The sequence below is a fragment of the Lactuca virosa genome, chromosome 4 (assembly GCF_052849685.1).
Source record: "Lactuca virosa cultivar CGN04683 chromosome 4, Lactuca_virosa_CGN04683_v6, whole genome shotgun sequence".
NCBI lineage: Eukaryota > Viridiplantae > Streptophyta > Magnoliopsida > Asterales > Asteraceae > Lactuca > Lactuca virosa.
The window spans coordinates 186658812-186684177 of NC_136429.1; the positions used below are offsets into that span (position 1 = coordinate 186658812).

A 25366-nucleotide genomic window follows, 5' to 3' on the forward strand; every position below is an offset into this window, starting at 1 on the left:
TCGTATAAGAGGTCAATTGTGAAACACTTCCAGTATTTTAAACGTACTAGGGTTTGAACCATAAACTTTCTATATGGAAATTCGAACCTGATTAGGTTACCATAATTTGTGTCCATTAAGTGGTTTTCAACTTTACATAAGTATACACAAAATAAAAACTAGTTACCTAAATTAGGAGAAGAGTGGAAGTTCATTATTACATCGGATATCAATTAAAAACCTTAAAAATACATTTAAGAAAATTGAACATCACCAAAAAAAAATAGACAACACAACCAACATTTACAAAATTGGTTACCAATTCACTTTACGAAAATATTTTGAAACAATCATTGTAAGCGTTTATATTTTAAAATACATTTTTTGTTGGATATGCGACAAATATTTTATATGATAATTGATATAGAGTTATAGAGTGTATTTAGCAAAGATCTTTTAAAAAATTTTACTTTAAAAAAAAAAAAACTAAAAACTAAAGAAAACATATATTTTTGAAATATGACCTTTTACTTTAGAACAGAAGAACTCTAATTCAAAAATTATTTTTAAAAGAACTCTTATCTATTATAACAAAATTACTAGGTTACACATCTATTATTTAGATGTCCTTTTATCTAATTTTATAATTTTCAAAAACTTACCCTTTCTTTTGCCAAACATACTCGTAGCATCTAAGCAAAGTCGTTGGCACATTACTTGAATGTATAAAAAAAAGAACATACTCACCATTACTACATAAAATTTTATATTTTAGACACATGAAAATGTATGTCTTAAAAACACCAAAAACATGTTACTTCAAACCACATGAAACTAAACACCATCCAAACGAAAGTAACTCAAACCGGTCAAGTTACAACTTGTTGAAAGTACAATACCAGAATCTCAAACCATTAGTACATCCGGTTCGAGTTTGACCCGAAAGTGACCCATAACCAAAACCACACAAAATCCAATCCCACACTAAATCATGTGACACAAAATCCAACGTGATAACATGGAGCTTTCAATCCATTAATTCAAAAGAAAAACCCACTAAAAAGTCGCATAATGAGGATGTTTTGTTGGCCTGTACATAAAAGAAAAAACACAAAAGAGCCCATGTACTACTTCTTCTACTCGTCTTCTATTACATTAAATGTTAACTCATGTACATCGTACTCTCTTGTTCCAAAAAAATTATTACTATGACGTATGACCCCTCTCTTCACATCTTTATATCGGATTTTTGACACGTGTACAAAAGGTACTCTCGTACCTCATAACACACAGCTATTGTAGCACCCACAAAAACATCATTAGATACCCAAAATGATAAATGAGAAGGAGCCAATGTTCACGTGTTTCCTACAAAAATTTTAATAAAATTCATGTATGAGATATTTAAATTTTTAAATACATGAAAAGAAGCGTACAATTTTTTTAAATTCTATTGGGACAAATGATGTAAAAAGTTAGGACCTAATGCATAAACCATATTTGTCATTCTTCTCGTGGTTAAAATTTAACATTATGAAATTTGTTTTTTTTTTTTTTTTTTGTAATGTAAAGGTAAAATGACTATTTAGTTTCATTTAAAAGTTTATTCAATTTGGAAGGGTAAAACGGTCATTTACTTAGTTTTTAAGCTCTTAGTGATCCTCCAAGCTCGACTGGTACCAATGGAATGAATGAATGCAATACGTCTGTTATCAATGGCCTGTAACTCGGTTCAGGTTGAACACAAAGCACAGCTACAGCAGCAACCTATAATTTCATTTAAAATTAAAAAATAAATTGACTTTTAAGTTTTTAAATTAATTATATAATACTAACTTGATATAAATGCTTCAAGTCCATTGTATCTCTAATCACAGGGTCAACAATGTTTGGAAGCTTTGATCTGTCTGTTAGCTGAGGAACTGCCTGTTTATCAAATTAATTGTTTCTTAATTAATATCTTGCGATTTATTATTTAATAAATAAGTTATGTTAACATTAACATTAACATAAAATAAAATCGTTACCCATGTGACAATAGATTGAAATAAAGAAGGTGACATTTTCTCCACAGGTCTTTTCCCTATTAAAAGCTCAAGAAGTATAACTCCAAACGCATACACATCACTTTTATCAGTGAGTTTACCTGTAATAACAATATTTAATAATCTTAAAAAAGAATAATTTAATTAAAAGGTTACGATTTTATATTATTAATTCATACCATCTGATAAATATTCAGGGGCCACATAACCTGAAGCTCCCGAAAGCTTTACTTTGTTTTTAACATGAAACTCAGTGGTAGCAAGTCCAAAATCAGATATCTGAATTTTTATTAAATCCAATTAGATAAAGAAATTAAATCATATTAGATTCTTGATAAATATTTATATATAAAGGATCTTACTTTAGCATTGAAGTTGGAATCTAGCAAAATGTTTGATGATTTGAGATCTCTGTGAATTACAGGTGGGTTGCATCGTTCATGAAGATACTCTAATCCTCTGTTTAAAGTTTTTTTTAAATTATTAATTTAAAGATTAAAAAAAAAAACATAATCTTGAAAAATCAAGAATTAGAAGTAAATAATGTGGATACCTTGCGATATCAAGTGCAACTTTCATTCTACGATGCCATGTTAAAGCCGATCCATGAGAAGGTCCTAATGGTATTGAATAAGAAAAAGGTTAAAATTGTAATTTCCCAAATAACTAGTTGGATTTTCCCATAATGTTTAATAAATTGTGTCATTTTAGTTAACATTGTGGGAAAATACAAATATTAGCATAAAGTGAAACATATTTAATTTTGAGAAATTGAGTTCTAGATAATCACTACCTTTAACAAGAACAAACAATAATGGAATGATGGCAAAACTGTAAAATGTATTAAAAAAACATTCTTACAAATAGTCCAAAAGTTATTCATTTTTAAAAAAGTAGTTTTTTTTTTATTCTTTTTGTTTATGCCTTTATGAATTATGCTCTCTTTAACATGAAAAGCGAAAGTAGTAAAGAAACTTTACCATGCAATTGGGATTCTAAAGAGCCTTGATGCATCATTTCATACACCAAAAATCTATTGTCATCATGAATGCAATAACCCAAAAGATTGATGATATTTTGATGCTTCAGTTTGCCTAACCAATCCACAGCATTCTGTAAACAAAACCCAATGAATTAAATTTAAAAAGGGTATAATTGTAATTTCATGAGGATTAAAAGTGTTACCTCAAATCCTCTTTGGGTATCTGGACCTCTACCATGGAGTCTTTTCACAGCTGCAACAAAATGATCATTGAATCGAGCTTTATAAATATGCCCAGATGAATCTACACGAACGATATGATCTTCATGAAAATCGTTTGTTGCAGAAATCAACCATTCGTAGTCGATAACAGTTACAGAGCCCTTTTTACCGGATGCGATTCTTGTAGGGGTAAATTTGTCCAAGATTGGACCCAATGATAACCCTTTTGAAGAATCTATATGAATATGATGTGATAATAATATTAGAAAAAGGTAAGTTTTTTTGGAATGTTTTAGTCAGTAAAAAAAGATTAAAGATACCTTGGCCTTTTGGGGGTTTGTTGATATTGAGGGGTTCTGTATTCTTTTGTTTAAAGATCCAAAAACAGAATAAGAACAGCAAGATTGCAGCAAGGAGAGTTGAAGCGATGATGAGTGCGATAAGAATCGTCGTGTTCAAATCCTCATGGTGAACGACTTTGATTTCTGAGACTCCTGTTTAAACATAATCGTTTAGCTAAAGCGAGTGTCACTGCGATTGCGAACCCATTTTGGTGAAATTATACGTAAAACATATCATCGAGAGGTGATGATACAAGCGTATTACAGGTGAGTCATATCATCGAACAGATGGAGTGCATTTTACTCGAGATTAACAAGGTACTCATCAGTTCAAAACTAGAGTGTGATTTACAGTTTTACACCTCACAGTGACGAATCACAAACGTAAAAGAAGATTCGATTTTTTTTATTTATGAAAAACTAATGATTTTAGTGAGATTTACCTGGAGAGTGAGCTTCATTGTCCGTGGGTATGCGAGAAAATGGAGGCTTTTTCTCGGTAGGAAGAACAGGATCAGCAATGGAGGAAAGAGGAGGGTATGTCCTGATTGCTTCAGTTGGCTCTAAAACTACGATTAAAGAGGACAAAATCCAAATGGGAATCATCCAATTCTTCGAAAGAAAATTCATTCCCGAAATTTGCTAACAGTTTTCAAGAATCTTTTAGGAACATGAAGGAAGTAACAGTTGTGGAGAGACAATAGAAGGGAAGGTGAACATTTAGGATATCTTGTGTTTGGTCTTGATTTTAAATCGGAAACCCACTCTAAATAGTAAATCCTGTTAAATCTCCATCTTCTCTTTCCTGTATTTGTCTCCATCTATAAAGGGGTGTTTGGATAAATAGTTTTTAGCTTATTAGCTTATTGTTTATTTGCTTATTGTGGAGAGAATAAATATTTTTTTAAAATGTGTTTGGATTAGCTTATTGCGATGGGAATAAATAATAAGCAATAAGTGTTTGGCAAAATAAAACAGCTTATATGAGTAAAATGACCAATAAGCAATAAGCATTCTCCCCCTTGCTTATTAAAATCAGCTTATTTTGCTTATTCCTACCGCAATAAGCTGATTTTTAAAGACTCCTATCCAAATACTTAAATTTACTTATTGCGGTGGGATTAAGCAATAAGCAACCTATTTTTTCCCTATCCAAACACCCCCTAAAATTCTTTGTTTTTTTTAAACCTTAATAAATAAAATAAAGGATACAATGAACAAATAAGACATATTATGGTTCTTAAAATACTTGATTAAGTAATCTAACATGTAAAAAAAAAGTTATCTAACATGTATGAGTGAGCTTTTTAAATAAAATAATTTTTTCATTTTTTTAAAATAATTATTTTCTTCTAATGCTTCGTTTGGACTATTGTTTTCATTTGGAAAGCTCCATGTTTGATTTTCAAATTCCAAAATTATTTTTTGGTTTTTTTCAATTTCTTTTTTTGAAAAAAATATCATATTTATGTTTGAAATGTTTATTTCGAAATGTTTTAATGTCACTGTTTTCCAATAAAATTGTTGATTTTATGTACTAATATCGTATATAGTTCACATTTGTTATGTTTGTTTAACTTTTTTGTTAGATTTAAATAAAAACAATTTTTTTCTTCAAATTTTAAAATTGTTTATCGGAATCGAATTTGTTCTTCAAATTTCCGGAGTTTTTTTTTTTGTTGAAATCCAAAAATTTTGTTAAAAATTAGAATTTTAAGAATTTATAAAAAAAATTCCAAAACTAATAGGGACCTATGTACATAAAACTCTATTTCCTCACAACAAAAGTTAATCATCTAACTATAAGTTTTGCAAGATTTTTATTTCTTTTCAGTTATGCTTAGAATTTCTATTTACAATAATTATTTGTGTAATCAGATATAGTTTAATAGAGAAATCATAAAAACTTCAAAATTATTTCGACGATTTGACGTTCTAATTTTTCAAACTATGACTATAAACCAATGTTCTAAATAACATTAGACGTGACTTTGTGGTAATGTCAAGCTTCAAGTTTTTTATGATCCGTGACGAGCTATGTCGTTTGTAAGGCAGCAATTTTGTACATAATTAATAATTTTACATATGATTTCTGTTATTGTTCATTTTTATATACATATATGATTTAAAACGACATTTTTTTAAAGTTTGACGTCAAGTACAAGTCTTGGAGTCATGAAGATCTTTTTAGAACCTTACTACAAACTCATCACAAAAGAATAAGGGTGATACATACAAAACCTCAACTAGGATTCAAAGGTCGTGTTATACAACTACCACCGGTGATGTCTGGATGAAAAATATCATGAATAATTTTTGGAAATAAGAAGGCATTATTGTATCCCGTCAATATATTGTTGTAACATCCGAGTTCCCGCTACATAATTTATTCTAGTTTTTATTTTGCTTTATCCACTGAAAATTTGAAATTTGAGAATTATATGGTGGGCGTGGCGTGCCTATTTATTTGGCGCGACGCGTCTAGAACAATAGGTTAATTGTTTTATTTAGGGTTTTGTGAGTATTTAAAGGTCATTAACCCTTAGGGTTTGTTCATTCTCAGCCTCCAACACCCTTAGAACGGTTCTTGAGAAACCCTAGCCTCCATTTCTTAGTTTTAAGTCTCTCGTCTCTCTCCTCTCATCCATTTTATGTGTTTAGGTGGTTTTAGAGTGAAGTATTCTTGCAAGATTGAGTTTTGGAACTTTGCAACATAAGATTTCAACTTTCATCTATCGTCTAGACCTTTGTAAGTTACAAAGATCCTTGCGTTATTGTATTTCATCTTTGGATTTATAAGATAATGGTGTTTTGATCCCTTCAATGGTTTGATCTTTGGAGTTTGGATAACTCAATGACCTTAGAATTATATTAGACTTCATATATGACATTTGGTTGAGCTTATATGAGCTTTCTTTACTCCATGCTCGAAGTAAATGAGATCTTGGACATTTAGGAAACTAAGGCTTTAAATATAGTTAGTATGGGGTGTTTGAACAGATAAAGTTGGAAACTTTATCCATTAAGACGTCATTTGGATCCAGGTCTAAAAGTCGCGAGCTTGGACTTAATGGATTAAATCATTTTGAAGTTGATGAAACAGAGTAGACGCGGCTTGTCTTTTATAATAATAAGTTATTCAAAGTAGTTTTTTAATTAATTATCAACAACAATTGAAATGAGAAAAAGAAAGACCGGACATAATAATCCAATATCTAGTTACCGTAAAATATGTTTCAATGTAATTCAATAAGTGACTTATATTTTTGAAATAGCGTTCATAAATCAACGAGTATTCTTCGGTGTGCGGTAATAACTCATCTTTATATATATTAAAAGAGAAACCTGATTACATCATCTTCAACAATCAGGTCCATTGATTGCTTTCCTTTATAGTTTTCCACCCTTTGATCAATTTGATGATGTCATCCTCAAAATGTTAATAGGATTTTTTAAATCCTTTCAGAATGTTTATTAAGGAAATAATTATTTTTTTTTATTTGACATTTATGATTAAAATGTAATTAAGGAAATAATATCTTTAAATCATTCAAAATCGTTGACCCTTATAAAGTTCAAAACCATCATTTAATCAAATCCCATTAAATATGCATCTAATTCATCTATTTTTGATAATTATTTGAATTTAATATAAAATCCTGCCTCCTGTTTTCCAATTATCTCTTGAAAATCGTTAATCAACTCTGATTCCTTATTATTCTCACCAATATCATTTAATTCCAATCTTTGGAATATTGAATAATAGATACATATTGTCTCCAATTTAAAGTAGATTTTAAACGATTTTGTTTCTCATTGTTCGCGTTTTGAAAATTATTAATTATTCTCACATTTCTCATTTCTCCTTCACATGTCTGTTCTTATATCAATGCACTACAGAAATTGAACAAAACAATACATCAACCTTCACATCAGTTTTATTACGAATCTGCAAGGTATGTCCTTCTCTGCGTGTGCTTGTTAACATGTGTGTGTGTGTTGTGTTTCCCTTTGTTGATACCTCTTATATGTGTTAACTAATTATTTGTAACTATTCTCAAAGAAACCTGCATAAAAAGATTTACAAGTTCATAAAAATATTAACAACTTCATTTTCTTTATATAAAGCAAAGTGTCGAATTTCTGCATATGTACACATTTATATTGACTCTTATAGATAGGGTCAGACCTAATATAAGTGAAATATAGAAAATCATAGGTACATGAATATATTCAGATTTCTATAAACATTTAGAATTCGTATAATCATTTTTTATGTTATGAGATCCATCTATGAATTTTCTAATCTTTCAAACCTGATATAAATCAAGCAAAAATAGCTAATCTGCATCATGCAAATTCAAAATAACATTTGTATGTGTTGTGTTTCTCTTTGGTGGTACCTCTTATATGTGTTAACTAACTATTTGTAAATGTTCTCAGTGAATCCCTTCATTGCCCACTACAGAAATTAAAATATATATTGTTAACAACATGAGTTATTCACTTTGATACTTTTGCATGCAAACTTAGCAACCAAAGTCTGAGGTTTTTTCTTTTACTTTGAATAATTATTCTTTTTGTTTATCTTTTAATTTCAATAATGGAATATTGGAATTTATTGTTTTACACGGTGTCTTGACAGTAATAGAATCTCACGACCATAAAAGTTGTATTTTATTTGCTTATCAAATAGTAGTAAAATAGTTATTAAGAAAACAACTTAACTAAGATTTTATTTAAATAGTATCTATTTTTTCTTAGTCTCATAATTATCTCTAATAGTTTTGTGTTTCTCTTTACAGAAGGTGAAATGACACATACCAGTGGCAATGAAGTCGTCTTTGATAGTCTTGCTACATAGATGCCTCGAATGAATCATAGAATATTCGTTTTCAAGTAGTCATGGTTTGGAAGCAGACTTACAAAAACAAACCAAACATGGTGAGAAGCTTGGACATGATTTTAATGGACCAACAGGTGCGATTTTACTAAATTAAAATAAAGTTATATGTTATTTTTTTCAATAAAATAACATTGGTTATCACCTACAAGGCACTAAAATACAGACAACAATCAAAAAAAAATTCATCAATGCATTTCAAGACCTGTTCGATAAAGGAGTTGTTAGGGAAATCACTAAATTTGGTACATCTAGAAACGAAGGATATTACATGTAAATAACTACTCAATGCATGACATTTATTCTGATTTATTTTAAGAATGGATTTGATTAGTTAAATTATGATGTGTCACTAAAAATAAAATTGAGGATTTAAGACTATACGATTCCATCCAACAATCTGTCATCCAACTTTGTTTGGCCAATGCTATTTGGTTTTGGGCTGTATGGATTTGCAAACTGTTTGTTTTTTTTTTTTTTTGTGGGGATTAGGGTGGGGGTAAACCTTAAAACAAGATTTATGCCAACAACAATCATTGTCCATATGAATAAGCAATTTTTAAAATTAGACACAAATTGAGAATTAGGATCATTTCTTTGCTTATTGTCATTCAATTTGCAATAGAATCTAGTATAAAATGACTTTGATGGAGTATATCGATCTATTACGAAACAGTACAGGGGCATTTCCGTTAATTTTGACGCAATACCACACATTAATCCTTTGTTTTTGGTCATTTTTGCTGACTTATTTGGTTAGTTTCACATTCCTTTGTGAAAATTTGGTGTTTTTTTTGGCTTTTGGTGCAAGTGTATGGTTTATAGTTTCTTTTTTCATTTTTTATTTATTTATAGCAAAGTACTTTTCTATTTGCGTATACGTCTTTATAAAACAAAAAAGTTTTTTTTTTTTTTGGTTTGTGCGAGATTTGGTCTTAAAGTAATTATTTTTGTTAAACTGAAATAGCAAAATGTATTAATCTAAAATTATAAAAATATGATTAGAGGCATTTCTAGCCATTTGGCAACGTTTAGGTTTAAAAATACAAAACATGATCAGGGGCATTTTAGTAATTTGACAAAGTTTCAATCTAAACTTGTATATGATGTTTTGAAAATATCATGCTGAAAAGTTTATGCTTGAAAAATTGAATTTGAAAATATCATAACAATGTATATATTAGTTTTAACTAACAATTATGATAAAACATCTATCTTTTTAAATTAATAGTTTTTTGCGAAACATTGATTAATTATTACAATTAGTTATAACTAAAGATGAAATTACGTTTAATATATGTTGGTTATTTTAAAATTTTATTAACATTTAAAAAAATGAAGGAATGATTTAACTTTTATTTTATAGATATTATTTAATTATAATTCGAGAGAATGTTAAGATTCCAATTAAAAATGGTATGATATAATTTTTTTATTTTAATAAAAATATTGTAAAAACCTTATTAATTTTTGTATGATGTTATTAGATGTATATTATATTATAACTTTAATTAATTTAAAAAATAATAGAAATTAATTATCTTTGGAAGAGAACTGTTCATGTGACACTTCAAAATTAGTATATATATATATATATATATATATATATATATATATATATATATATATAATTTATATATTAGAGATGATTGTGATTTTTTTAATTGTTATGTCATAAGAATCCGATTAATTTTGGTGTAACATCCCAATTTTCAAGGCCAAAAATTTCATTTTTACTTAAGTAACACATAAAATAGTTTACCAAAAACATTACCAATGTCGAATCAATTTATAAAACTGTAACAACGTGTTTCAAACCATATCATCGATAGTAATAAAAATCAGAGTACAATCCCAAGAAAATCTCATAATGCGGAAATCATGCGTGTGTGTGATGTGCCGCTACCGCGCCGACTCCTTCCCCTTCGCTGAAGAGGTACCTGAAACAAAACTGAAAACTGTAAGCACGAAGCTTAGTGAGTTCCCCCATCATACCACACACCATACAATAACATACCGTCAGGCAATTCTGGGGTGCCTGACTACCCAGGTCAAGCCATTCTGGGGTGCTTGACTTACCCGTCGGTCTATTTCGCCCGACTACCGGGGACTATTTCACCCCTACCACTACCATATAACACACATATACTGCCAGGTAATTCTGAGGTACCTGACTACCCAGGTCAAGCCATTCTGGGGTGCTTGACTTACCCGTCGGTCCTTACGACCGACATACGAGGACTATTTCACCTCCTACTACTACCACATAATATCATAACATAAACATACTGTCAGGCATATCTGGGGTGCCCGACCTACCCTTCGGTCCTAACGACCGAACTTGGGGACTATTCTCTCACTGCTACCACTATCACATATAACATATCATGCTAGCACATAAACATATCAGGTAGTAGCAAACCTAGATGAATATCACAAAGACAATCATCTAACATACAACTCCTACTGGTGGGCCGACATTGTGGCCGTAGACCCACCGCTACTGGAAGGTAACTCACCTCGCTGTCGCGTAGTGTCTGCGCTGATCTCGGTGTGGAAATCGACTCTCCCCGACTCCTCAATCCCTACACGACAACTCTTCTAAGTTATCAACTCATACTCATAACCCTTGCAAGGGTCACTCAATCCTAGTCAATGTCCAAGTCAAATCCATGGTCAAAGTCAACATCTGGTTGACTCGACTCGCCGAGTTGGCCCGTCAACTCGTCGAGTCCCAATAACCACAAAATGTCATAAACCCCTCCCTACCCGTCGAGTCTAGCGAGAACTCGACGAGTTCGCCTTCAACAACACATCAGACAAATCTTCAACCGACTCGCCGAGTTCGTTCTTGAACTCGCCGAGTTCATCTTCATCCATAAGAAGATGTTCAGTCGATGACTCGCCGAGTTCCTCTTGAACTCGCCGAGTCCGTCTTCATAAGTTGGGAGATTGCCCTACACTCGCCGAGTCTGTTCATACACTCGCTGAGTCCTGTGACGTCCAGGTCCGTAATCACGTCCATATTTGTTGAGTCCTTTTCTAGAATCAACCAGATTCCTCAAAAACAGCAAAGGTCGGGAAACCATGACCCGACTCGCCGAGTCCACTAAGTCCTTGCTCCATAAACTCAATTTTTTTTGAGCTTATTTCATCCAAAGGGTAGATCTGACCTCTTAGGGTCGATATAACACGTAAAGTCACGAACTTTACGTCCATGCATGGGCATTTAAGCTCAAAAGGACAAAAAATGAGATCTACAAGATGTATGGGGCTCTTATGGCCATAAAGTTGGCACCTTTATGCCATGAGAACCCTCCAAAGTCCAAGATCTGAAGCCATTACTTCTACATTACCCTCTAAACCCGAAATAGCTTAGGAATACCCCAAAGATGTCAAGATTCAAGCCCTAAAATAGATCTATCAAATAAGAAGTCAAGGTTGGAGCTTTTTACCTCCAACAAGCTGGAAATGCAACCAAATCTCTGGATCTACTGACCTCCTCTTGGATCTTCAAGTCTTTCCTTCCTTCTTCAAACTTCAAATCACCAAGAATGCACAAAATGGCTTAAGAGCACACAAACAAGGGCTTAGGGTTTCAATCTAGGGTTTCTGGAAATGAGAGGGACGATGGAGGCTGGTTTGGGACGAGTTAAGTTGTTTAAATAGGGTGCAAACCCTAAATATTAGGGTTTTGTCCAAACAGCTCCTACTCGTCGAGTCGGTCTTCCGACTCTTCGAGTAAGTCACTTAAACCCCCGATCATAAGTCGAGTCTACTCGACGAGTTGCGCCTCCAACTCGCCGAGTCCCAGAGTAAAATGCAATATTTTCTTTAATTTAAATGCGTATCAGGAATCGGGAGCTACATTTGGTATGATTTTAAAATATTTTGGTATGATCTTATTACACTTTTAGATTGATTTAATAGTAAATAATATATAATCTATTTATGCATCATTTGAAATTAAGTATAGAAGCGATTTTGTTGACAACTAAAATATATGGGTAATAATTTCGAAAATTGTCTTTAAATTTCTTCTCTATATATATTGTATGTGACTTCCTTAACAATTACTTTTATTCACTGTGAACATCAAAGCTCTCTAACATCGGAATCAGGATATCGAGAAATACACGAGGTTAGTGATTTCATTCTTTTTACGTATACAATATCAATTTTTTTTACTTGACACACATTGAAAGACGACTATTACCTCCTATTTTGCTTATTAATTGTTAATTCGACTTATCAGATCACTTCAATTCATCAAATCAATAATGGAGTACACTTCGGGCAATAAAAGTAATGATGTACAAGATCACCCATCCATCGTATGTGGTTTACATCTTATTGTCTAACAATGACATTTTGCGATTCAATGTATATTCAGAAGAATATTTAGTGATATATGCACCTTCTATTATTAATGATTTCAACTCGTGTGCATCGATGTTTATCAAGTTTGATGGAAAATTGAGATATTTTTCTATAGGTGGAGATCGTTTGTGGGGTATTTGGTATTCAAAATCGATGGGTTAAAATAGATGTTAGTAATTACAATGTCGATGCACATGAATGGTGAGATTATCGAAACAATCTCCTTAATTTTTTTTAAAGAAAATACGATTGAGTATGTCGTTCCAGCACATCGTTCTCATGAAAGATTTTCATTTTGTTGAGATTTTGAGATAGTGACTATGCCAAGTAGAAATATATTTTAATCGTCAACTCATGTTTTATTTTGTTTAATGATATTAATTTTTTTATGTTACTTTATATTATGTTTTTATTGCGTCGATTTTTTATAACTTTATATGAATTTTTTTATACGTTACATGCGTTTAACGCATGTCATAATCTAGTTATATAAATATGACATGATTTTATGCCAATCATTTTCAAAATAATAAAAGGAAACAATAATTGTCTAAAATCTATAATTTATTAGATAGAAATTGACAAAGTTAATCTCGTACACCTCAACATATAACTTCTAAAAACATAGAGCTCAATCAAAATTTTAAAAATTAGACTAAAAGTATAAATACATGTAAACCATAATAGACCAAACTATAATCTACCATCATCATCATCATCATCGTCGTAATAATAATAATAATAATAATAATAATAATAATAGAAAAAACAACACAAGATAAAAGTAACAACAAATGTTACAAAAAATAATAAGTGGTACAATAAGTAATATTAAATATAAAAATATTAGAAAAGGTTGATTTGATAGAATTCGAATTGATTTGACTAGTTTTAGGGTGAACAAAGTGGTTCAAAAACGTTGGTGGGTTAGGAGCGGTACCAACTACACCGTCTCATGGTCGGGAGGTATCCAAATGGAAGAAAATGTTTGTTAGGGCAACCTCTCTCTCTCTCTCTCTCTCGGCAACCTCTCTCTCTCTCTCTCTCTCTCTCTCTCTCTCTCTCTCTCTCTCTCTCTCTCTCTCTCTCTCTCTCTCTCTCTCTCTCTCTCCTTATTGTTGTTCAACGATTAATTTTTTGATTTTTTTTATTATAACTCAACTATATAAACGACAATCATCTACTACCACTAACTCACTCTAATTCCTTCTAATAATCTCCAATTTCTTTCCAACTTTTCCAATTTCATTTAACCATTTTAAAAAAATCTAACCGTGTGGATATATGTAACGGAAGAAAATCTTTTTTTATTCATCTTCATCTGACGATGAACCCACCGATGTTCATTGTTTCTCTGCATTATATCGAATTCCACAACCGCTTGTTCATAATAATGCAAGTTCCAACATAGTCAGGATTTCAAGTATTATGGTCCAAAAAGGTCGTGAAGAGGCAAACAAATTATTGATCTGACATTACTTTTCAAATAATACAACATTTGGTGACGAGCAATTCCACAAGAGGTTACAAAATATCAAACATTTATTTATACATATTGTTGGTGATATGGAGATGAATTATCCATATTTTCAAACAACATGAGATGTAAGACATCATAAAAGTTTCGTGTACGCTATAAAAATGCACTTTAATAATACATCAACTAACGTGTGGGAACACGTTAGACGAGTTAGATGAGTATTTGTATATGTCGGAAAGAATTTAACGTGAAATTATTCAAAACTTATATTATTGTGTTGTCCATATATATAAAGTATAGTATTTATGCCAACCAACATCTATCCATATTCAACTTTTGTACAATGCACACGAAGCCAGACATGCATTTCCATGAATGCTTGGTAGCATTGGTTGCACACAATATAACTAAAGTAATTGTCCAATGGAATTACGATGCCAGTTATAAGGGGTGATCATCAGTATTCAACAATGATACTTAAAGTAGAGGTGTCAAAGGATCTAGGGGTTTGACATGCATTATATGATCGTAGCTGGTTCAAACAATGATCTTAACATCTTCTACCAATCACTACTATTCGACGAGAAATATCATGGAAGCACCCCATTAATCATTAGTTTGAATGGCGAAGAATATAAGCATGACTACTATCTTGCAAATGAGATATATTCAACTTGGGTGATATTTGTAAAATCATATCCACATCCAGTAATTAATAAAAAAATGTTCAAGGCGGCACAAGAATCAACAAGAAAGGAAGTTGAATATGCTTTTGGGGTCCAAAAACCACGTTGCAACATAATACAACAACCGACATGGTCGATATCGTTGAAGAGAACAAAATATATAAAGTACATTTGCATTATACTACATAATAAGATACTGCAAAATGAAAGTGTTACGATATCTTATGTTCATCATACGATATCTCATGTTCATCATTATGATACTCCATTGACGAAAAAGTGGACCAAGAAAGAAATATTGCATGGATTTTGTAACGATGAAAACCTACCATCAACTTCGTTCAGATCTTAGTTATTACATTGAACATACCTACGTATCATATTTAGATAACTAGTTATTTAAATTGTTGTTTTCCTATTTAAATTGTCATTTATCATTTTAATTTATATTTTGTTGTAGTATGTTTTTTTAGTTAAGTGCTATGTTTTTTTATTTTAATTTAATAAATTTTAAATTTAAAAAATGGAAAAATAAAAGTTAATTCGATTGAAAAGTATGAGAAATATGAGTTTCTAACTTTCCATGATGATGAGAATAGTGAAAGTAAGAATTGAGAAAAAACATGGTGATAAGAAAAAATAAATAGCCTTTCCTTTCCTTTAGAGATACAACTAGAAATGAATCACCCCATAATATAATGTTGCAGGAAAAGTAGGAGGAAGGTGGACTGGTAACACCGATCGCTTTATTCAGTGGCAAGGGAGAATCATGTGGCGGTTATCAAAAGATGGATATGTAAGGCGGGGAAAAGCAGCGAGGCTTTGTACATGGCCTATGAAATGACGGATTTGCCCTTCTGACGTTTCAAACTTCGCAGGGCACACCGGCTATAGTTCCTTATTTGACGGTACATTCTTTGTCCGAACCATAAATACCAATAATGAAGCAATCTTTGCCTTTTAAGTTATTAATTCATGGATAACTTAAAAAGAATATTAGATAAAGAGTATGGAATTATGGATTATATTATACATATATATACTTTTTAATATAACTATTAATGAATAGAAAGTAATAAGAAATTGAAATTTAGTTTTATTATAACAATCATCTCATAAAACTTTATTTTACAATATATGATTGTTGTGACATAAATATGCATGTTTTAAATATAGATATGATGATCTATTTGTATATTCTGTTTGAACTATTTTCTTTAATGTTTATACTCATGTTATATATACCACGATGTATGTTTATTGTATAGTATTTTTTAGTAGAAGTCCAAAATCTTTACAATTGTATTAAAATTGAGTAAAACCATCTTGAAATTGGTGTCAAGACTTTTACGTTAAAATTACAAATTAAATAGTTATTATATACAAAAGATTGATTAAAAAATAGGAAATGCGAAGTGGAACAAAAAAGGAGATCCTTCTTTTTCTGAAAATGTGAGCCATTATTCTCCTCCACCATTATTACACATATAATTACATCCCAACTTCCACCATTATTCTTCTGAAATTGTAATAAGTTTTTAACCTAAAAGGTTATCACTGAGATTTTCTTTTTGAAGTAATCGAAATAGGGTCAACATTTATAGAAAAATTAAATACATTTATGTCTTTTGTCGCACCAATTCTCGTATTCATATAATCAAGATACTTGTCTATATTTTGTTGTTTTATTTGATTGAGTATAGGAACGGTAACAAGTGTCTTAATTATATAAAATAAGTGGATGAATATAAACATAAAATATGATGATATTTAATTGAAAATTTAAAAATCCTCGTATCTTTTATTTTTATTCTTCTTTCTACTCTACTCTATAGAATAATGACATAAACACACTATTAATTCTTTCTTTTAATCTTCTTTTTAATTTTTACACTTGTTCTATAGAATACTAGAACTTAAACTATGATGTTTTAAGTTCATAGTATTGTTTTGCTAGCTGTTTGTTAGTTTTTGCCTCTTTAATAGTATATTTTTTGGCCTTTCTAACAAAAAAGTTATCACGTAAACAGATTAAAGTACATCTATACTCGTATAATTGTTCTATAAATATAATACATATAATATTGATGTTAAAAATGCAAATCATAAACTACAAATTGTCTCAAATATTTAATTACACTGTCTATGCATAAAACGTGTATACATTTTGAGATAGTTTTAAGGACTTATCCTTTTAAAAGTAATTATATAAACCTTTGATCTTATGTGATTAAATTTAAATTAATTGTTTTTTAAAAGTATAATCCTTAAAAATGTGAATTGACCAAAAAGCCAAGAGCACATAGTCCCAGTGGACAGACAGACAGGCATGCCTACGAGGCGCAGAGGCTGTGTTCAGCTTTGTTTTTTTTTTTAATAAAAAATTAAAAATAAAGGAATGCTGGAGCGCAGCTTTCATTTTTCTGGTTGACAATTGCTTCCGATTTCACGTGTGTTTTGTGTGTTGTCTATTTTATAGATGCAAACAAACATTTCTCATTTTGTCATTACTTCTTATTCTTTATTTTGTTATGGTATCTCAATTCTTCACTTATTTAAAATATCATTTTATCATCTATGTATGTAAAAACAAATATTTTGTTCATAGAAAATGATAACTCAATCACAAATATTATATCCACGACAAACAGTCGACATGTAACGAATTTGCGGTTCATACTTATTTATATACTCATTTCCTTTAGGAATGTTTTTGGGATGATCATTTTTTTAAATTTATTTCTAGTAATTTCACCGTTTCACCATCTTTATATAACAAAGTTGTTTCTGAATTCTTAAAGTTGTGAATTATATTATAAAATTCGGACTATATTATTACGTTGAGTCTGTTATATGCATTCACATCGCAATTTTCTCATAAGACTACAAACAAAATCTCACCTTTTTTATTTTATTTCGCAACTTCTTATGATGACAAAAAGGTATATATTTAAAGCTTTAAACTGAATATGTTAATAAAGAACAAGAAGAAGATGATCATGAGATCACCTTATGATCTTCGTGCTCAAAATAAGAGGGTCAATGAGCCGGTATATATTAGAAGTAACTTTTAAACAACATTTGAGCAATAATGGATTAAATGATGCTTATGCTTTCAACTACCTTAATTGTCATCAAACCAATAAAAATGTAAACTACAGTCAAAAGATCCTGAAATCAACATCAGATGAACAAATCAATCATTCTTATTAGCCAAAAATAATTTTTGCAATGAAGTTGTGCATGCCCACAAACATCATGAGCATTTGCCAAGTTTAGTCATTCAATAGTTTTTTTTTTTCAAACGACAAAAGATATTAAAGAAATCTAAAAAAGAGTTAGAAAAAATTAGAATTATATAGAACTAAAAGCGAAAATAGGGTCTTTAATCCACTTAAACCAATCAACCTTGATTCTACGGAATCTAATCAAAAACCAAAGAAAACTAGAAGACAAATTTATTAAATAATTCATTTCTACTCGGTTTGGTAGTATTAAAAATAGACAAATTACGAAACAATCAAATCGGCCAAAAGCACGTAAAAAGCTCGTATATTTTAGCAAATGTTGGTATTACATACTTAGTAATTTAAAGACAGTGAAGACTTATAGATGTTGGACATTCCATATCAGGTAAATGAGGTGAAGATAATATTTTTCTTCTAGAACCTTACTTGGTATCATATATTGAGTTTTCCCTCTTATTTTTAGGTTGTACAACATATTTGCTTCTTTCCTTCGAATGTCATAATTTTTCTTGACCATCTGATTTCTAAAAAATGTTTAAAACTATAACTTTTGGATTACGCCCTACTAGGGCCACAAAAACTTGGGGATATATGTGCCTTAGTCTGACCAATAAGAAAAGATTACATCTGCAAGTGTCCAAAACATTGTATGATGTTGTTCAAAAGAAAATTTTATGATATAATGCACATTCTCGTGTTTACAAACAATTTTCAAGGTCACGCGATACCATTTGGGAAGAGTTGCATTATTCATTTAATCTTTTACAAGAAAAATTGAATGATTGGTTCTTTACGGATCGTCTTATGGTTATTTATGCAAGATAAAAAGTTCAATCTAAGTATTTTTGATATTTAATTCTTAATAAATTAATCATCCTTTTGTTTTCTATAAAATTAATTATATAAAGAGTTTTTTTGGGTATGCAACAATTACATAATTGCAATCTTATGAAATTCTTACTTATTTATGGGAATTTTAGATCAACTATCCATGACATGTTTAGTCCAATCTCATGCTTAGAGTTTTTTGGATATACAAAGAGTTTTTTTTTTTTTTGGTATGTAACTATTACATAATTGCAATCTTATGAAATTCTTAGTTATTTATGGGACTTTTGTAAAAATTAATGCTATAAATAAATTCAACGCCTACAATTATTTGTTAACACTTAAAATTATTTTTAAATCTTAAAATTATTTATTTTAAGTTTTAAATAACCCTTTTTAAGTTGAAACTTATTTTATATTGTTTTATTGAAGGGACACATAAACAACATTAATTGAACTATTAATTATGAGGAATATTACCATAATTAAATGTAAAATTTATTAATTATAGAAAATATTCTTCATAATTAATGCATTTCATATTTAATTATGGTAATATTTCCTATAATTAATATGGCATATTAAAAAAATTGCAGTGTTACAAATATATTCATGCATACAATACATTTGTTAACGTTCTATTAAATTCCAAAGCACTTCTAAATTTTTTTAACAAATTTGGTGTGGTTAAATAAAGTTTTTAAATGACACATGTTTCCACCAAACAAAATAAAAAGCAACAACTATGCACTTCAATATACTTAAACAGTTAATAAAGCATGCGTTGCACAAGCCCGATCTTAACTAATTGTTTCTTGAGAGGTTAAGAAATAATTAAATAAAAAACAAGAAATAATTTTTACCAAACATAAATTTTTTTTTTTTTGATATATTAAATTTCACAACCTAAATCGAGAAAAATATCCACTACCAGGATTGGAGAAGAGCTGTCGTTGGGAGGGAATATCATCGGCACTACCCACTACTACAAATCATCAACTTTGGCCCAAAACCCTACAATTTTGAAAGAAAGAGAACTCGGTGGCCCAAGTGGCAGGTTGTCTTTCTTGTTCAGTTGTTTGGTCTAATGTTGCTAGGATTTTGGTTGTCGTTTTGATATGTATATTACAACTTACACTTAAAAAAATAAAATACATAGAACATCTGAAAAATCACAACCCAAAATTGCAAAGACCTTTGCTAAATTACATGAACCGAGCTATTGTAGGTTGCATCTATAGTGTTACCATACAAGTCAATCTAAATGACTACTACATCTTTCTACAACTAAATCAAGAGCATTTTTTTTGTTCCTTGCATGAAAACAAACATTTAACATTTTGTCACGGAGGCAAAAAATATGGCTAAGATTTATTGCGGAGAAAGGGATGATATTTAGGGTTTCTTGATAATTCTTGGCCAAAACCAATAAGTTGTATTTATTATGTTCTTGCATTAACGGTGGGATTTAGGCTAAGTCAATACGTCATTAATAAAGTAAGCCAAAAAAAAATAAACAACTAATTTTCTATTTGATCATAATAAAACTATTAACATTTTACTATGTTTCTTATCTCTCTCTTCTTCTCACAACTCATTAACAACTTACTAATGCAACATCATTTCCTAACCTTGGTGAGAATCATATGAAAATGTGTTTTGATGATGTGATCATCTCTTTATGCTTAAGAATACTCACCAATTCCTTTTAGCCTAAGTAACAAATTTTCACCATTATTAGCTTGAAATTTGTAACAGACATTAGTTGTGGTAAATTCAATCGTAACCCGGAATCGTCCAACATCCTTGAAATTCTTGAAATTATTGATAGTTAACTTGCAATAAAAAGCTAAAAAATAGTTATTGATGATGTATATCTCTTACTTGAAATTCTTGATACTTATCTTGCAATAAAAAGCTAAAAAATAGTCATTGATGATGTATATCTCTTATTTTTTAGCCCATAACATACATCTTAAATCTAAAAAAGAGATGAATAATCTATTATTGTAATATAAATAAAATATAAAATAAGTTTGACCGATGTTAAGTATTTATAAATAGCATAATTTGTCTTAGGAAAATCTTAAAAAATAATCCATGCGGTTTCCACAAAAAATCAAGTTTGATCATTAATTATAATTATTTATTATTTTTGTGTTTTCAAGGATGATCCATATGGTTTGAAAAACTTTTAATGAATTGTCATTTTGGGTCACTCCGTCACTTTTGGTCCGTTAAATTTGAAAATATGCAAGACATGTGAGGGCATAAATCGTCTGTCACATACTTCTAGGACCATTCATGAAGTTTTGTACATTTTGAAAGAAAAACCCTAATATGACATTGTCCTTATGTCTGGTGCATATAAGAAAATCCCCTCTAGGCATCTCCATCGCCGGTGGGTGGGTCGTCGAGATTGGGGTTGAAGAACTCTGGTGGTGAGCCGCCCACACCGCCATCTAATTATACAACGTAGAAGACCGCCTGGGGTACGAACCTCAAACAACTTGGGTGAGCTATTAACATCTGTACTAAAATGGCGGAAGATGAGTACGATTACTGTGCGAGGCGGCGACGTACGAAGACGCTTAGAAACTGCAATCCCTAATAGCTTTCGGAGCTGACGTTTCCTACTTTGACCATGACAGTTTCACACCTCTTATGCTTGCTGCCAAACAAGGACACGTCGATGTAGTAAAAACCATGTGTCGCGTAGGTGCTCCATGGTGGACCCTCTCTCATTCCAATCTCTCCGTTGGAGACTTCACAACGGATGGCAGTCAACAAGATGCCTTTGAGATTCTGCTTATTATTGGTACTTCGTCAGTCAACAAGATGCCTTTGAGATTCTGCTTAATACTGGTACTTCGTCATATCATCGTCTTCACATCAATAATTATCTGTTTCTCACTTCTTCTTCTTTTTTTTTTTTTTTTTTTTTTTTTTTTTTTTTTTTACATTTTCATCATTATATCAAAATTAGTGTTTTTTTTAACATAACTTGATCAAAATATAGGTGCTTTCATTCTTAGAACTTAAACATTTTTTGTATATTCAATTAACCTGAACAATTGTGTTAATGTCCCCTCTTTCTACAGTTTGTATAATGCATTGTTTAAGATATTCTTAGCAAATTGTTCCTTGTATGTACATGGATACAAGCAATCGCAAGAAAAGAAACTAAAATTGGCGATTTAGATAGTGACTACATAGAGAACAAAGTTAGTTTCAACGAAGATAAACTCATGGATGCCAATAGCAAAGTTGTAACGATGGCTTGAGAGAATCCATTAGTGGAAGCTCATGTAAAAGCCATATGCTCAAGAGGTAGCCACATTCTAAACATAGGATTCAAAATGGGTCTTGTGGATACAACTATATCGCCTGTGGTACGACCATCCGAGCAAAGCCGTCGACTGGTTTATTAAAAAAGCTAAAGCCGCCATTGATGAACTCGCCGAGCTTCCAACTTGGAACCCCACTTCCACCACCACCACCACTAACACCGGCGTCGTCACAAATTCAACTTCAAATTTGAATTTTGAGCAACACCAAAATGATTGTATTATTGATAATCAAATGAGTAACGTCCAAAATTCAAGCTTTTTACCTCCACCTCTTAATTCAAACTCCATTGTTGATACGATTAAGTCGGGTTTTTTTTTTCGATGGGTGGCTCCTTAACGCCACCCAACAGTTACTTGTCGGCTGTGCAATTTCAGCACAGCTTCTCACTGATGGAGTAGGTAGGTTATCTAGATTTCTTATTCTGGTATATATTCAAATTTCAAAGTGAACAAGAGGAAGATGACGACATCTCTGATAAACCGTCCTTTGCTTCATTTGATTCTTGCCACTAATTCACCTTCGTTCTTCTTAATCTTCTCTCGAACATGTAAAAATCTCAAACACCTAATTATAAAAGGAAGAGGGCCTAGTGTAATTTTGAAGAAGAAAAGAAGGGCTAAAGTTTTTTTTTTTTTAAGACAACTTCATTCATGAATGGCCCATGTAGTATTACGTAAAATACGATTTATCTCTCACATGCACATGCTCACATTTAACGGACTAGTTAACCATAAGTACGTTCCATTAAAAGTTTTCAAACCACATGGTTCATCATTGAAGATAAAAAAAATTAAGAACCAAACTCGATTTTTTGGAAACCACATAGATTATTTTTAAAGATTTTCCTTTGCCTTATTTTTTCATTATATGTTTTCTTTTATTTATTTTTTAAAGATTTTCCTTTGCCTTATTTTTTCATTATATGTTTTCTTTTATTTATTTGTTCATTGTATACTTTATTTTATTTATTTAAGGATTACAGAAAACAATGAGTTTAGAACATTCATTATATTACAATCCTACATTTAACGAGTGTTTTTTTTTTTTTGTAAATCAGGTTACAATACATAATGATCATTAAAATAGAGTTTTAAAACTATAAAGTATAAACGCCACTGTTGATTTTACTTTAAAAATGAAAATGTTGGATCAAATATTTATTCATTAAGGAAAACATAAAACAAAATCATGTGGGAGTATACAATAGAGGCTGCAATCAAACTACAAAATCAAAAGCTTATGCTAGTAGCTTTACGAACAATGTACCCGGGTTTAAATTGTTAAATATAGACAAAATTGCAAAAATGGTCCCTGTGTTTGGCAAAATTATGCGAATTTGGTCCAAAACAATACCTTGGTGCACCACTGGTCCAAAAATGGATTTTTCTATTGATTTTGATCCCTCACACTAACTTCCATCCATTTGTGTCGTTAGCTGCAATAAAGACGAGGGTATTTTCGTTTTTCCACCTACAGGGACCTTTTTTGCAACCTTATTCAAAATAAAAACAGGAGCTACATCAGTCTTCCATCTTCAATTTCATTAAAGCTTCATATTCTTCCTACTCTGTGTTCGTAACTTCTTAGACATCAAAAATTCAAATGGTGATGTGTTTCTGTGGTAGGGACACGGTGGTTCGCACCTCCTGGACATCAGCAAACCCTGGTCGGAGGTTTCTTTCCTACCCTCAACAGGTAAGTGTTCCATTTTGCTATTTTACCCTCATTTTGGAAAATCACCCTCATGTTTAAGGGTTTTTTACGTGAAGGGTTCCAGATGCAGATTCTTAGGATGGATTGATCCTCCAATGTGTGCAATGTAACGCCCGCAGATTCGGGCTAGTCAATTTAGAGACGATGAGCGTCAAAAAATGACTCTTTGATAGAGGATTATTTAGAATAAATAATCTTAACTAAGTTTTAGTATATGTGATAAGGTTTCCGTACATATAAAGAACGCTGAAATCCGAGTTAGAACGAAGAAGTTATGACCCGTCGAAGTTTCGCAACAGAACCGGCACGACACAACGTGACGTAAATAGTGAATTTACGATAGAATGATTTTTAGCCTTAGTAATCTAAACGAAAGTCGTAGTGTTCGTTAAACCGAGAGCGTGCATAAAAAGAACGCCCAAATCTGACTTCGTATGAGGAAGTTATGATTTTTCTAAGTTTCAGTTTAGCAGTAGACAGCTAAAAAAACTCGAATTTTAGATCAAGTGATTTTTAGCCGACACAACCTAAACGAGAATCGAAGGTCTCGTCAATAGTAGTACAACGGTAAAAAGACAGACGAAAACGGACATCGGATGAAGAAGTTATGAATTTTTAACGGATTTTCCTGTCCCGGTCTGTTAAAAATAATAATATTAAAATTAAAGTCAAAATTAGCCAACGGAGTCTAAACGAAAGTTGTAGATTATATTCCCGCCTACGCGTGCATATAAAGAACGTAAAAAACGGAGATCGTATGCGAAAGTTATGAATTTTGGAAGTTTTTGGCTCAAAAATCGAGAAATCCTTGAAACTCAGATAATTTCGCATGAACAGTAACCGCCACATCACCTCGCACCCGCAGCCGCCTAGTGTCCGCCTCGTGTCAGTAGCTGATTCGGCCGAAGCCGCGGTGCAATGGGAAACCGACGCGCCTCGCATCCGTGGCGTCTTCCGAGCTCGGACGCGTGCCATCTCCGTGTCCTGTCCGAAGCGCGCCAGCTGCCTCCCCTCCGAATCCGAGCCTCGCATCTTCTGCCGCGTGGAGCCCTCTCAGCCGCTGATCTTCTGTCCAATCAGCAGATGACACGCGAGACTTCGGTCCAATCAGCAGATGCCACGTAGCAGACACGTGGAAGCCTCGCATGCGAGGGTGACGTGGCCGAAGAGGGTCCATGCGAAAATTCCCGGTTTTCAACATTTCTTGA

General features: G+C 31.5%; 1 protein-coding gene across 1 annotated transcript; it reads right to left on the reverse strand.

Annotated features, from left to right (window-relative positions):
- Positions 1-973: 973 nt before the first annotated feature.
- LOC145107840 (putative receptor-like protein kinase At1g80640) lies at positions 974-4329 on the reverse strand. Its single transcript, XM_079044795.1, has 11 exons — positions 4013-4329; positions 3549-3722; positions 3210-3463; positions 3005-3137; positions 2578-2641; positions 2387-2483; positions 2204-2303; positions 2007-2125; positions 1816-1905; positions 1617-1746; positions 974-1347 (listed from the first exon to the last, which is right to left on the reverse strand). Exons 1-10 carry the CDS (start codon positions 4197-4199, stop codon positions 1624-1626), a joined length of 1341 nt encoding a protein of 446 aa, XP_078900921.1. The 5' UTR covers positions 4200-4329; the 3' UTR covers positions 974-1347; positions 1617-1623.
- Positions 4330-25366: the final 21037 nt, after the last annotated feature.

Coding starts and splice junctions, on each gene's coding strand:
- LOC145107840 (XM_079044795.1), bottom strand. CDS start 4,199: ATGAATTTTCTTTCGAAGAATTGGATGATTCCCATTTGGATTTTGTCC. Junction 3,723..4,012: donor CAATGAAGCTCACTCTCCAG/GTAAATCTCACT, acceptor ATGTTTAAACAG/GAGTCTCAGAAATCAAAGTC. Junction 2,126..2,203: donor CCCTGAATATTTATCAGATG/GTATGAATTAAT, acceptor TTGTTATTACAG/GTAAACTCACTGATAAAAGT.